Source organism: Pelodiscus sinensis, chromosome 16, assembly GCF_049634645.1.
Source record: "Pelodiscus sinensis isolate JC-2024 chromosome 16, ASM4963464v1, whole genome shotgun sequence".
Classification (NCBI taxonomy): Eukaryota; Metazoa; Chordata; order Testudines; family Trionychidae; genus Pelodiscus; species Pelodiscus sinensis.
The window spans coordinates 33067141-33082639 of NC_134726.1; the positions used below are offsets into that span (position 1 = coordinate 33067141).

General features: G+C 52.9%; 1 protein-coding gene across 1 annotated transcript; it reads right to left on the reverse strand.

Moving 5' to 3' along the window:
• Window positions 1-967: 967 nt before the first annotated feature.
• PLD6 (phospholipase D family member 6) lies at window positions 968-7270 on the reverse strand. Its single transcript, XM_075899729.1, has 2 exons — window positions 6807-7270; window positions 968-2989 (listed from the first exon to the last, which is right to left on the reverse strand). The coding sequence occupies exons 1-2, from the start codon at window positions 7216-7218 to the stop codon at window positions 2742-2744; spliced, it is 660 nt and encodes a 219-aa protein (XP_075755844.1). The 5' UTR covers window positions 7219-7270; the 3' UTR covers window positions 968-2741.
• Between the last annotated feature and the right edge of the window lie 8229 nt (window positions 7271-15499).

Genomic DNA, 15499 nt, shown 5'->3' on the forward strand with positions numbered 1-15499 from the left:
GTGTGCTTTAAAGGGACCGGGGTTATATGTCTGCCTTTACCGGTTGGGGCCTTTGGCCACAAGGAACAAGTGAGGATTTTGTAAGGTCAAGTCTATAGGGTGCTCCTTACGCTACTAGGCTATGTCTAGACTGGCATGATTTTGCGGAAATACTTTTAACGGAAACATTTTGCCGTTAAAAGTATTTCCGCAAAAGAGCGTCTAGATTGGCAAGGATGCTTTTGCACAAAAAAGCTCCGATGGCTATTTTAGCCATCGGGCTTTCTTGCGCAAAAAATTAAGGTGCCTGTCTACACTGGCCCTCTTGCGCAAGAGGGCTTATCCCTGAGCAGGAGTGTGAAAGTATTTGCGCAAGAAGCACTGATTTTGTACATTAAAGTCAGTGCTCTTGCACAAATTCAAGTGGCCAGTGTAGACAGTTGACAAGTTTTTGCGCAAAAACGGCCGCTTTTGTGCAAAGTCTTGCCAGTCTAGACACACCTCTACAGATGAAGAGCATGTAACTGCCCTAAAAAAAAGTTGAGCTATCCTGTTCCTCAGCAGACAGTTTGGAGAATTCAGCAAAATCAGACAAAGTGGGGGGTTAATAGGATTAATCACTCTTGATTATCACAGGACATTGGCACCACACTTGTGGGACTTTCACTACACCAGTTTTACACAGATTAAGCCATTTTAACTGACATGGGGAAAACAACAACCCTGTATCAAAATTCACTCACTGCGCCCCAAACTAAACCAACCTTGCAGCATTGAGGGCAAGACTAATTTAACAGAATATTCAAAATAGAGGGACGTGTTATAAAAATGAGTGACTGCTGATTCATAGCTATTACACTCTATTCTGAAAATTCTGCCTTCTGTTAATTACTGGCACTGTAGTAGAGCTTAAGCCCAATGTAAATTGAAAATAACATTTGTTAAGACAACCAGCCACGGTAGCTTGAAAATATAAAGAAAGGGTCAATTCACACAAACTCCTTTTATAACCAATAAGTCAAATGCTACAGCTTGAACAAAGGTTGTTACTGAGAATGCAAGATGACACTTTACAAACTTTAGAGTTTTAAAATCAAACCTTCACTGTGGCAGACATGAACCTTCTTATTTTCCAAGTCACTGTTTCAAGTGTACATACTTACATGTCAAAAACAAGTGGTGGATTTGGTTCTTATTCCAGGTCACCACCACAAGCATGCTCTCAATAAGAGCCAAAAATGTAATGAGTATGGAAAAAAACTAGCCTCTTAACCCCAGAGGGGAGAATCAGATACATTAAGCAGCAGAGAGTTTACATAAGCATGGGCACGAGTTTGTTGCCCATTACACCAGCATCTTCAAGAGCTGTAAGCTAGCTTTGAATACTGGTAATGAAAAAAAGTGGGAAGTCACTCCTCCTGCCCTGTTTCTGCTCTCACTTTAGAGAACACAACATGGTAAGACAGCCACTTAGCTTCATCACTGAGCAATTTTACTCTTGACCTGCTATGAATTTAGTGGTGGTGGTGGGGTTAGATTTTTTTTCCCCACTAGATATGAAATAGATTCTTGACTTATTGAAAATGAAACCATTGACCACTGACTTCCATTTAGGAGATTGCTACCATAAATGGAAGAGGGAGTTAAATAACTTTAGAAGCTCACTTCTCAAGAGGGCAGGGAGATGTTGGTACCTAGAATCTGCAAGAAAGTGTGGGGGAGGCTTGCACAGGGGAGAACTTGCTTTACCTAGAAAACTACAAATCCATCCTGAAGTTTAAAATGGGCAAGGTGACATCCTGTATTCTCTACTGCCAAGCCAAGCTGGGCAACTGATACGGATACAGTTAACTCTTCTTTTCACATCTATGAAAAGAGCAAGAAGCTGAGTTGCTGTCTCTCAGGGAATGGAGCTGCAGAAAGAAACCCAGTACAGGCAGGAGACAATGTCTCAACACTTTGTACTCCATGTTATAGGGAAGCAGTTATCTCAGACCATAAGGTTATTACAACAGCCAGATCCACACTTGATTTTCTACAGATTGACCACTGCCCATATTTACTCACCGGCCCCACTGAGGCTTTTTCCTTGGATTTATTACACTGCGGCTACTGTGAAAGAACAGACTAGAGGGAGGCCAATCAACATTCAAAATAAAATTTAAAATTCCTGACTTCTCAATCAAGTTTTCCATAACAAACCACCCTCTTACGTATTTAAAGCCTAATGCACTTTCCACTCCTAATAAAGTAACATACCTAGTTCCCTCCATGTGTGAATTATAACTCTAATCAGAGCCCCCTTACCCAGTTCTTTTAGAATGAGCGAGGAGGAAGATTTGCACTCTTCTACTGCCATGCATGGAATAAACAAGCAGGTGCCCACCAATGATCAGTCGTACCAGAAATAACACATTCTGTAATGTCATTACTGGGTAACCTGTAAGTGGCTATTTTACTGACAAAATAGCCAAGACACTTAAACATTCCAAACTTTGCTTGTTCCAGTTCCTGGCAGTGACCATTATCTTTGAGCTCCAGCACTACTGCTGCAATATGCTGGCCCTTGTACTACACCACTACTTACCATGAAGTTTAGAGCAATGCAGCACTTTCATCTAGTACACAATGAACTTGTCCTTCATTGAACAGTAAACAACTTCACCCTTGTAGGAAGCTACAGTCTTTGTAACTATAACTAAAAATTAAAGAAACTTGCTTTAAAAATGTTGAATGTCAATTTCTAGCTCCAAAAACTGCTGTCATTTCTGTTCCACTTCTTTAGGGGAAAATGTATAATTAGCTGGATTGTACTCCTCCCAAATCCTTTCAAACTCTGCCAGGAATGGCTTCACATACTCTGCATCCTCCACAATCAGCACATTCTCACGATTATTCTGGATAGCTTGAGTAGTCCAGTTCATGGAGCCAGTGATGAGCATCTTTCTATCCACGATAGCAAATTTATGATGCATGTAGCCACTCTCATGGTCGTGACGTACCTGAATCCCTGCAAACAAGTAAAACCTTTTCAACGTGTTGTCTTAAAGTTAAGGGGCTTTTTTATGGCCAAAAGCTACACTACATTAATAAAAAGTGTCGTTAAGAAAGACTGGTTAAGAGCCTGATGCCCATAACTTTAAAAAAAAAAGTGTTTGATGCCATTCCTCACCACACCAACTTTAAGGTTGGAAAACAATTTAGCCTTGTGGTCATCTTGCCATGTCTGTCCCTGTGTCAGTGGGTGTCTGTTGTTAACAGTCTGTACAGACAGGGAACTTAGGTAAGCATTTTCCAGTGTGCACAAGTCACAGGGGAGACCAGGTGGAGGTCTCATTGGGGTCCCTATTAAGGATGTTAACAGTTCCAGTTAATCAGAAGGGGCTGGAGCAGCTCCTCACCTGCCCCAGCCAAGGGGCTACAAGAGCCAGGCAAGGGGCTGCCAGAGCACCCTCCTGCCTGCAGTGGGCCAGTTAGTGGTTTAAACAAATAGTTTAATCACTTGACCCTCTAAAGGGGCTTTTACATCCTTAACACTGACCTCCCCACCTCCCCTTTCCCCCCCCTCCCGCTCTGACCTCCCCCCCTCCCTTTCCCCCCTCCCGCTCTGACCTCCCCTTCCCCCCCTCCCGCTCTGACCTCCCCACCTCCCCTTTCCCCCTCCCTCCTGCTCTGACCTCCCCACCTCCCCACCTCCCCTTCCCCCCCTCCCGCTCTGACCTCCCCACCTCCCCTTTCGCCCCCTTCCCCCCCCTCCCGCTCTGACCTCCCCACCTCCCCTTCCCCCCCTCCCGCTCTGACCTCCCCACCTCACCTTTCCCCCTCCCTGCTCTGACCTCCCCACCTCACCTTTCCCCCTCCCTGCTCTGACCTCCCCACCTCCCCTTTCCCCCTCCCTGCTCTGACCTCCCCACTTCCCCTTTCCCCCCCTCCCGCTCTGACCTCCCCACCTCCCCTTTCCCCCCCTCCCGCTCTGACCTCCCCACCTCCCCTTTCCCCCTCCCTCCTGCTCTGACCTCCCCACCTCCCCTTTCCCCCTCCCTCCCGCTCTGACCTCCCCACCTCCCCTTTCCCTCCCTCCCTCCCGCTCTGACCTCCCCACCTCCCCTTTCCCTCCCTCCCGCTCTGACCTCCCCACCTCCCCTTCCCCCCCTCCCGCTCTGACCTCCCCCCCTCCCCTTCCCCCCCTCCCGCTCTGACCTCCCCCCCTCCCCTTCCCCCCCTCCCGCTCTGACCTCCCCACCTCCCCTTTCCCCCTCCCTGCTCTGACCTCCCCACCTCCCCTTTCCCCCTCCCTCCCGCTCTGACCTCCCCACCTCCCCTTTCCCCCTCCCTCCCGCTCTGACCTCCCCACCTCCCCTTTCCCCCTCCCGCTCTGACCTCCCCACCTCCCCTTTCCCCCCCTCCCGCTCTGACCTCCCCACCTCCCCTTTCCCCCCCTCCCGCTCTGACCTCCCCACCTCCCCTTCCCCCCCTCCCGCTCTGACCTCCCCACCTCCCCTTTCCCCCCCTCCCGCTCTGACCTCCCCACCTCCCCTTTGCCCCTCCCTCCCGCTCTGACCTCCCCACCTCCCCTTTCCCCCCTCCCGCTCTGACCTCCCCACCTCCCCTTTCCCCCTCCCTCCTGCTCTGACCTCCCCACCTCCCCTTTCCCCCTCCCTGCTCTGACCTCCCCACCTCCCCTTTCCCCCTCCCTCCCTGCTCTGACCTCCCCACCTCCCCTTTCCCCCTCCCTCCCTGCTCTGACCTCCCCACCTCCCCTTTCCCCCTCCCTGCTCTGACCTCCCCACCTCCCCTTTCCCCCTCCCTCCCGCTCTGACCTCCCCACCTCCCCTTTCCCCCCCTCCTGCTCTGACCTCCCCACCTCCCCTTTCCCCCTCCCTCCCGCTCTGACCTCCCCACCTCCCCTTTCCCCCTCCCTGCTCTGACCTCCCCACCTCCCCTTTCCCCCTCCCTCCCGCTCTGACCTCCCCACCTCCCCTTTCCCCCTCCCTGCTCTGACCTCCCCACCTCCCCTTTCCCCCTCCCTCCCGCTCTGACCTCCCCACCTCCCCTTTCCCCCTCCCTCCCGCTCTGACCTCCCCACCTCCCCTTTCCCCCCCTCCCGCTCTGACCTCCCCACCTCCCCTTTCCCCCCCTCCCGCTCTGACCTCCCCACCTCCCCTTTCCCCCCTCCCGCTCTGACCTCCCCACCTCCCCTTTCCCCCCTCCCGCTCTGACCTCCCCACCTCCCCTTTCGCCCCCTTCCCTCCCTCCCGCTCTGACCTCCCCACCTCACCTTTCCCCCTCCCTGCTCTGACCTCCCCACCTCCCCTTTCCCCCTCCCTCCTGCTCTGACCTCCCCACCTCCCCTTTCCCCCTCCCTCCTGCTCTGACCTCCCCACCTCCCCTTTCCCCCTCCCTCCTGCTCTGACCTCCCCACCTCCCCTTTCCCCCTCCCTCCTGCTCTGACCTCCCCACCTCCCCTTTCCCCCTCCCTCCTGCTCTGACCTCCCCACCTCCCCTTTCCCCCTCCCTCCCGCTCTGACCTCCCCACCTCCCCTTTCCCCCTCCCTCCCTGCTCTGACCTCCCCACCTCCCCTTTCCCCCTCCCTCCCGCTCTGACCTCCCCACCTCCCCTTTCCCCCCCTCCCGCTCTGACCTCCCCTTTCCCCCCCTCCCGCTCTGACCTCCCCTTTCCCCCCCTCCCGCTCTGACCTCCCCACCTCCCCTTTCCCCCCTCCCGCTCTGACCTCCCCACCTCCCCTTTCCCCCCTCCCGCTCTGACCTCCCCCACCTCCCCTTTCCCCCTCCCTCCCGCTCTGACCTCCCCACCTCCCCTTTCCCCCTCCCTCCTGCTCTGACCTCCCCACCTCCCCTTTCCCCCTCCCTCCTGCTCTGACCTCCCCACCTCCCCTTTCCCCCTCCCTCCTGCTCTGACCTCCCCACCTCCCCTTTCCCCCTCCCTCCCGCTCTGACCTCCCCACCTCCCCTTTCCCCCTCCCTCCCTGCTCTGACCTCCCCACCTCCCCTTTCCCCCTCCCTCCCGCTCTGACCTCCCCACCTCCCCTTTCCCCCCCTCCCGCTCTGACCTCCCCTTTCCCCCCCTCCCGCTCTGACCTCCCCTTTCCCCCCCTCCCGCTCTGACCTCCCCACCTCCCCTTTCCCCCCCTCCCGCTCTGACCTCCCCACCTCCCCTTTCCCCCTCCCTCCCGCTCTGACCTCCCCACCTCCCCTTTCCCCCTCCCTCCCGCTCTGACCTCCCCACCTCCCCTTTCCCCCCCTCCCGCTCTGACCTCCCCACCTCCCCTTTCCCCCCCTCCCGCTCTGACCTCCCCACCTCCCCTTCCCCCCCTCCCGCTCTGACCTCCCCACCTCCCCTTTCCCCCCTCCCGCTCTGACCTCCCCACCTCCCCTTTCCCCCTCCCTCCCGCTCTGACCTCCCCACCTCCCCTTTCCCCCTCCCTCCCGCTCTGACCTCCCCACCTCCCCTTTCCCCCTCCCTGCTCTGACCTCCCCACCTCCCCTTTCCCCCTCCCTCCCGCTCTGACCTCCCCACCTCCCCTTTCCCCCTCCCTCCCGCTCTGACCTCCCCACCTCCCCTTTCCCCCTCCCTCCCGCTCTGACCTCCCCACCTCCCCTTTCCCCCTCCCTGCTCTGACCTCCCCACCTCCCCTTTCCCCCTCCCTCCCGCTCTGACCTCCCCACCTCCCCTTTCCCCCCCTCCCGCTCTGACCTCCCCACCTCCCCTTTCCCCCCCTCCCGCTCTGACCTCCCCATCTCCCCCCTCACGCCCATTTTCCCCTCAGCCTTCCGTCCCCCCGCCCCTCGATCTCGGCGCCCCTCACCCGCCTGCCGCAGGCGGCCGACCTGCGAGCCGCGCAGCGCCATGTAGTCGGCGTCGGTGACGAGGCGCACGCGCACGCCCCGGCGGTGCAGCAGCTGCACGGCGCGGCCCAGCTGCGGGCTGGAGAAGGCGAAGAGGCAGAGCTCGAGCGAGCGGCGCGCGGAGAGCAGGCGGCGCAGCAGGCGGCCGAGCGGGCTGTCGCCGTGCGGCAGGGGGCAGCGGCAGGGCGCGCGGCCCGGCCCGCCCAGCAGCGCCGCGGTGCACGTGACGGGCGACGGGAAGAAGAGCACCTCGCGCCGGGGGGGGGGCCGCCGCCAGCCGCGCGCCAGCGCCAGCGCCTCCAGGGCCAGCGCGAGCAGCAGCGCCGCGCCCCCCGCCCAGCGCCACGGCAGCGTCGCGAGGCCCGGCCACATGGCCCGCGCGCCCACGCCGCTCCGCGTCACCGGGTCACGTGGGAGGCGGCGGCTCGAAGTCGACGGATCACGTGCCGAGGCGCGCGCGGGGGGGGAGGTCGCGCATGTGCGAGACTGACGGCGGCTGTTTGAACTTAGCAGCGCCCCCAGCCCCGCCCCCAACCGCCGCGAGACGGGCGCTCAGCTGGGGGGGCCTGGAAAGAAAGGGGGGGACTGGGGAGAGTGAGATGAAAAAAGTGGGGGGGGCTGGGGAAGCGTGGGAACGGGGGGGAGGGGCTGGGGAGAGTGGGAACGGGATGAAAAAAGTGTGGGGGGGGGGCTGGGGAAGCGTGGGAACCGGGGGGGAGGGGCTGGGGAGAGTGGGAAGGGGATGAAAAAAGTGGGGGGGCTGGGGAAGCGTGGGAACTGGGGGGGGAGGGGCTGGGGAGAGTGGGAACGGGATGAAAAAAGTGTGGGGGGGGGGCTGGGGAAGCGTGGGAACCGGGGGGGAGGGGCTGGGGAGAGTGGGAAGGGGATGAAAAAAGTGGGGGGGCTGGGGAAGCGTGGGAACTGGGGGGAGGGGCTGGGGAGAATGGGAAGGGGATGAAAAAGAGTGGGGGGGGAGTCTGGGAACCGTGAGGGGGGTTAGCGGGGGGGGGGGAAGTGCCGGGAAGGAGCCAGCAGGGGGCTGGAAAAGGAGGGATGGGGAGAGTGGCCCCCACTGTGTCTTTCCAGTGCTCCTGTTGCAGGTGCCGGGGTGAGTGTAGCACAGGAAGCCGTTCCCGTGTGAGTTTTAACCGAGCTGGTAGGTACCACTAGAGCAGGGCAGGTGTGGGTACCAGGGGCCATGAGGACATACTTGAGATTCCTGACCTACACTGGAGTCTAGCCCCCCGACATTTCAGTGCTACTGGTCCACCAAACCATCCAACAATTACACCTTAGTTTGCAGGGTAGATCTACTTTCCAATGGTGAGTTCTTTGGGTCAGTGGCTTTCATTTACTATAGTTGCACAAAGCCCAGTACAAAGAGGGTGGCTGGGTCTCATTTGTCCTCTACTCCTCTATTTATTTATTTCTTAAACTATGTTACTCCTGGGTTTAATCCCTTTCAGTCAGTGGTGCCCAACCTTTTTTATACCACGGACCAGCAAACCCATTCACAAACTTTTGTGGGAACTGTAACTTTTTATTTATGTATTTGCATATTCAAATATGCAAATAAAATGTTACAGGTCCACTAAAAGCCCCGGCCCTCAGAGACCGTCAGTACAAGCCCTAACTCTTAGAGCCCCCCCACCCTTCCACTACCCCCAGAACCAGCCACTGACCAGTCACCTGCACCCAATCCCCTGACCAGTGCTAGCCTCCCACCCACCAGACCCCCTAGTGTCAGCCTCTTGTTTCCAGAGCCCAACTGCACCCAGCCTCCAGTCCCCAATATTAGCCCTGTCCTCATAGTCCCCCCACTTCTAGCCCTGCCCTCAGTGCCAGTCCATTGCCTCTTAGAGCCCCCACCACCAGCACTAGCCTCACCTCCAGAGCCTGCCCCACCCCCTCACCTAGCCTTGCACTTCCTCCCAGCTGCATGCTGCTGCCCAGGTCATGGCTGCTCTAAGGCTACAGTGGTGGGTTCCGCACAGCCCTCCCGCCTGCAGCAAACTGCTCTTCCGTGTCCAGGAGGAGACCCTGCCCCTCTCCCAACAGCTGCAGTGGGAAGGGGCATGCTGAGTGGTGTACCCCAGCCCCCAGAGCTGCCATGGCCTGGCAGCCAAGTGGTTTGTGCCCAGTGCCGGTCTGCAGCCCAGCAATTGGGAACTGTTGCTTTAAATTACTAACATACATGAGTTTCCCCCTCACTCCAGTTTCATTGCTACTTTTGACTGGGATTATTAAGTCACTGAGAAAGCAATGAATGATCACAAGGGAGATCTCCTAATCCATCAAAGGAGATACACATTCAGAAAGCATTCCAGTAAGTATGTGTGAAAGTCATTTTTCTGAGGTTGCTGAAAGCTGTAGTAGTAAAATTGTAAGGGCTTTACGGTCCAAAATGCCACTTCTGCCATGCTAAGTGTATCATGTGATACGAATGGTGTGAACTCTTCCACAGCTAAATGCTGCTAATGCTGTAGAACAGTTCAGCTAAACTGGCATGTGAGTAGGGTCCTAGAGGAGAAGACAAGATTTATGGAGCTAGAGTAAACTTGGCCATAGTAAGTACAATTGTACTAGCACCTCTGCACTGACAGACATTGCCTATCCCACACCTATATCCCATCATTTTCCTGCCTAGCTTATTTGTGAAACTAAAACTCAGAAGGCTATTTCTACAGTGGCAGCTTCTTGCACAAGACCAGCCGTTCTTGTGCAAAAACTTGCCTGCTGTCTACACTGCACATGCGTTCTTGAGCAAGTACATTTACAGTATAGCGTTGTAAAACAGGGCTTCTTCTGGAAGAATTATTCCTCTCCCCATGAGGAATAAGCCCTCTTGCGCAAGAGCTCTTCCACAAGAGGGCAGAGTAGACAGGCAACATGAATTTCTTGCGCAAGAAGTCCCTATGGTTAAAATGGCCATCAGAGCTTTCTTGCGCAAGAGAGCATCCATATTGCCATGAATGCTCTTGCACAAAAGCACATGCCAGTGTAGATGCGCTCTTGTGGAAGACTTTGCACAAGAAATCTTCTGCAAAACAGTTCAGCTACGTCTAGACTGGCATGATTTTTCCACAAATGCTTTTAACGGAAAAGTTTTTCCGTTAAAAGCATTTGTGGAAAAGAGCATCTAGATTGGCACGGACGCTTTTCCGCAAAAGCACTTTTTGCGGAAAAGCGTCTGTTCCGATCTAGATGCGGTTTTGCGCAAGAAAGCCCCGATCGCCATTTTCACGATCGGGGCTTTTTTGCGCAAAACAATACCGTGTTGTCTACACTGGCCTTCTTGCGCAAAAGCATTTGCGCAGGAGGGCTTTTGCCTGAATGGGAGCAGCATAGCATTTCCGCAAGAACACTGACAATCTTACATGAGATCGTCTGTTCTTGCAGAAATTCAAGCGGCCAGTGTAGACAGCTGACAAGTTTTTCCGCAAAAGCACTTGCTTTTGCGGAAAAACTTGCCAGTCTAGACGCAGCCTTCTTGTGCAAGAAGCTGCCAGTGTAGACGTAGCCAGAAGAGTTCTCAGAGCATGCCTAAAGCAACACAAACTGGCCAGAGAAGATGAGAAAATATCTCTTGTAACCTTTCAGGTACTCATCCAAGATGGGGGAGACATACCTCCCCATTCAATTCCTCTTTGATGTGGAGAAGGGAATTGGATGTGTGTCTCTTCCTCCTTCATGTAAACCCTAAACACTGGATTATGGGATTTAATCGCTTCTGAAGCTGTGTATAAATAATTCCATGTGTACTGAGCCACAGTAAGAATGACTATAGCCCAGAGTATCAGAGGGGTAGCCGTGTTAGTCTGAATCTCCAAAAGCAATGAGGAGTCCGGTGGCACCTTATAGACTAACAGATTTATTGGAGCATGCATCTGACGTAGTAGGTCTTTGCCCATGAAAGCTTATGCTCCAATAAATGTTAGTCTATAAGGTGCCACAGGACTCATCATCGCTTTTGTAGCCCAGAGGTAAGGCACTTATACAAGGTAGGATTTTAATTTGGATTTCCTTTCTCCATATCAGGCAGAGATGGGGATAGGACCTAGTCTCCCACATCCCAGATGAGTCCTGTAACAACAGGGCTAAGAGTTAAAAGGGAGGTTCTCTCTCCTAACAGCATTAATGCAGAATTAGGCTCATGCTAGTTCATGTCTTGTAAGAAATGGTTTAAGTACTAAACTCCCATAGAGTGTGTTAGAAAAAAAAACTGCTCCCCCAGTAAAAAGTTTGGCCAGGCCGCTCTTGCTATAAGTGGGCTGCAGTACTCCTTGGGAGAAACCGTCCGCACCGTTCCTGCATACCATTGCCTTTAGAAAAAGGGAAGGTGTGAAAAGGGGAAAATAGCCTCAGACTCTCCCACCCGTCACCTTGGCGTGAGAACTGCGGGGCTTACCTGGTCTCATGAAACCTGCACAGTTTCGGCCCAACCCCTGGGACACAGACCCCCCACTTGGTGACCATTGGGCCATATATGGTAATATGCAAGCGCAGGAAAGCGATGTGCAGATTTGGGGATAAATACCCATCACACAGTTCACTCTAGAAGGTCTTCACAACACACATACCACTGTGCGTGTGCCTTCCCGTATACTTCAAAGCACTGCCAGCCTGATCAACCGACCAGCCACCTCCCCCGACTCTCGGGCGTAACCAAGGCCTTCGCAACTGAATCGATATCTTTGAAATGTTCCGTGTGCTGTGTAAGTTGGTATGTATGATTTGATTTTCTTTGTTGTATAAGCTTAGTGTTGTAGTTGTTTTGGGTAGTACATACAGTTTGTAGTTATCACTCTTATTTAATTAGTGTAGCTGGATATTGTTAGAGACTATTCCCCTTGCCATTCCCATCCTAATATCTCTGACACGTTTACCTAGAAATCATAGAATAAATATAATAAATACTGTAAATTCATTATTAACACGGTCTATTAAAAAATCTTAGAATAAATACTATAAATTCATCACTGTCATAAATAAATAGCCTTTATTTGCTAAAACTGTCCACCTGGTTCTGTCCTTTCCCCCTTGGGTATGCATCATCAGACCTGTGATTCTCGCGACAGAGTGTTCACAAATGAGAACCCCAAGTACAGATAGGCATCTTTCTCCAGCCTGCATTTTGGTGCTGTGACACGATATACCACAAAATAGCATTCTGAAACCCCCTATATACACCACTACGATATGATTAGGATGTTTTGTACACAGTATGCCTTGTGAAGTATCATTTGATACGTCATGATCTACTGAATGTTAATGTCCTGTTGACTTTGTTACCATTAGATCTGAACTTACTGGCTGTATCTAGACTGGCAAGTTTTTCCACAAAAGCAGCTGCTTCCGTTCGGGCAAAATTCCTTTTGCGCAAAAGGGCCAGTGTAGACAGCTCAGATTTGTTTTGCGCAAAAAAGCCCCAATCGTGAAAATGGCGATCGGGGCTTTTTTGCGCAAAAGCGCGTCTAGTTTGGCACAGATGCTTTTCCGCAAAAAGTGCTTTTGCAGAAAAGCGTCCGTGCCAATCTAGACGCTCTTTTCCGAAAATGTTTTTAACGGAAAACTTTTCCGTTAAAAGCATTTGCGGAAAATCATGCCAGTCTAGACGTAGCCACTAAGTTTTGTTTTGTGAGATACTGAACTGCATTGGGAAACACACACAGTCTCTCAGTGGTAACAAAGGAGTAGCTAGTGCTGACCAGACCAGTGTTGAAGGCCTTGTCATGTTACTAGATTTTTAAGGGAAGCAGCCAAGCTCACTGTTGCACCCATGGGGGGGGGGGTTTACCCCCAAAGTGTATACATATGCAGCTATGTGAGGGAGGGATAGCTCAGTGGTTTGGGCATTGGCCTGCTAAACCCAGGGTTGTGAGTTCAATCCTGGTGGAGGCCACTTAGGGATTTGGGGCAAAAATTTGTTAGGGATGGTACTTGGTCCTGCTGTGAAGGCAGGGGGCTGGACTTGATGACCTTTCAAGGTCCCACCCAGCTCTAGGAGACAGACAATCTCCATTATTTAAAAAGAAAGTGTCAAACAAAAGCTTACCTTCTACTGATTCCATATATACTATTCATGTAATTGTAGTGTCTGTGTGTGGAGTTATAAACATGTGCTCTATGTGGATGCTGGAAATGTCTCTGTCTGTGGTTGAGCAATGGATGAGGAATGCTAATGAGTGAGGCTCCAGGGACAAGGGATCTCTAAATGCCAAAGACACACCTGGCTACAGACCATGTAACCTGCTCCAGCCAAGATGCTGTGAGGAGAGGTGAGGAGAGGTATATAAGTGCCATGTGGCCCCTCCATCTTGGTCTTCAGTTTTGCTCCTAATCCCAGATGCAGACTTGCGGGGAACAACAAGCCAGAAAGAACTGTGGACCCATCCTGACATCGGATGTATACCAGAGACTTTTAAGATAGCAGAGATGTTATAAAGTGCTAAGAGTCTGCATCAAGAACTGGGTGATTTGATACATGTAATGTCAGGGGCCCCAAGTTTGAGCAAGCCGCCCTGAGCAGTACCCAGACCTGTCCTGTCCTGTCCCAGGCCCATCAGGAAGCATCACCTCTCCCAGACACTCCTGAAAGACAGCATGTATGCAATGGGCAGAAGGCAGCAGGGAGCTACTTAAACCACAGGTTACAGCAAGGATTTTTTTTTTAAATCTGAAGAGTATACTTGACAGTTGATGACATCACCAACTTGGCCTCTTGCCTCCCCCCCATGTCAACTTCAAGGATTGAGGGATACCACATTTGGCAGAAACTGCAAGGCTACGTCTACACTGGTGTGTTTTCACGCAAAAACTCTTCCAGAAGAGAGCATCTACACTGGCATGTGCTTTTGTGCAAGAGCATCCATGCCAGTGTAGATGCTCTCTTGCGCAAGAAAGCTCTAATGGCCATTTTAACCATAGGGCTTTCTTGTGCAAGAAATTCATGTTGCCTGTCTACACTGGCCTCTTCTGGAAGAGCTCTTGCACAAGAGGGCTTATTCCTGAGTGGGAGTGTCAGAGTTCTTGCGCAAGAAGCCCTGATTTTATACATTAGAACAGTGGTCTCCAACCTTTTTAAATACAAGATCACTTTTTGAATTTAAGTGCAATTGAAGATCTACCTCACACCCAACTATCCTTGTCCTGCCTTCTTTGTGCCCCTTCTCTGAGGTCCCCCGTACCTGCGCACTCCATCCTCCCTCACTTTCACCAGGCTGCGACTGAGGGTTGGGGTGCAGACTCTGGTCTTGGATTAAGGGATCTGGAGTGAGAGAGAGGCTCTGAGCTGAGCTTGGGACAGGCAGTTAGATTGCTGGAGGGGGTTCTAGGAGCAGGCTCTGGGAGGGTGTTTGGATGCAGGGGTACTCAGGGCTGGGGCAGGGGGTTGGGATGCAGGAGGGGGTTCATGACTGGGGTAGGGTTTCAGGATGTGGGCTCTGACTGGGCCCTGCTGACCTCAGGTGGCTCCTGGGTGGTGGTACAATGGGGCTAAGGCAGGCTCACCCTGGTCCTGGTCCTGCACCACTCCCCAAAACAGCCAGCAAACTCCATCCCAAGTCCTGTTGTGTCCCCTCTGCTCTGTGGAAATGGGATACAGAGTGTGGGGGGGGGGGCACCCTGACCTCGGCACCCTCCTCTCCCTCCCCTGCCCAGCAAGCAGGAGGCCCCTGAGGGGACAGCTCCAAGGCAGAGGGCAGGAGATGAGCAGCAGTGAGGGGAGGGGCAGCTGAAGTGCGGCACTTGACAGCCTCTTGGCCAAACCAGTCAGGATCCCCTGTCAGAGGTGCCAAGATCTACCAGTAGATCCCAATCCACTGGTTGGTGACCACTGCATTAGAACGTCAGTTTACTTGCGCAAGAACACGCAGTCAGTGTAGACAGGCAGCGAGTTTTTGTGCAAGAGCAGCTGCTTTTGCGCCAGTGTTGACACAGCCCAAGAGGGGGGTTATAAGGAGAGAGAGCGTATTCAGTCATATCATTTGGCCACATCAGCAGAGCTAATATTGTCTTGGGAAAACAGGGTGGGATATTTAAGCACAATGCTAAAATTATAATTGTACATCTCCTACAAGAGACAGCATAGACACACAGCCCTTCACTGTATTAAAGCATCTGAAGTTCTGCTGCTTCTAACCGGAGGGTTGTAATTCAAGGCTGTGTCTAGACTGGCATGATTTTCCGGAAATGCTTTTAACGGAAAAGTTTTCCATTAAAAGCATTTTTGGAAAAGAGCGTCTAGATTGGCACGGATGCTTTTCCGCAAAAGCACTTTTTGCAGAAAAGCATCTGTGCCAATCTAGACACACTTTTGCGCAAAAAAGCCCCGATCACCATTTTCACGATTGGGGCTTTTTTGCAGAAAACAAATCTGAGCTGTCTATACTGGCCCTTTTGCGCAAAAGGACTTTTGCCTGAACGGGAACAGCATAGTATTTCCGCAAGAAGCAATGATTTCTTACAGTAGGAAGTCAGTGCTTTTGCGGAAATTCAAGCGGCCAGTGTAGACAGCTGGCAAGTTTTTCCACAAAAGTGGCTGATTTTCCAGAAAAACTGGCCAGTCTAGACACAGCCCAACTGTTTACAATTACTAACAAGAGAGTTTAAGTAAACTGCCTCATGAGCATCTGCCACTCTATATGGATTCATC

Excerpts from the sequence above, each read along its gene's own strand:
- PLD6 (XM_075899729.1), bottom strand. The coding sequence starts at position 7,218 with ATGTGGCCGGGCCTCGCGACGCTGCCGTGGCGCTGGGCGGGGGGCGCG. Across the intron at positions 2,990-6,806 it reads CGGCCGCCTGCGGCAGGCGG|GGATTCAGGTACGTCACGAC; the intron begins GTGAGGGGCGCC and ends ACTTGTTTGCAG.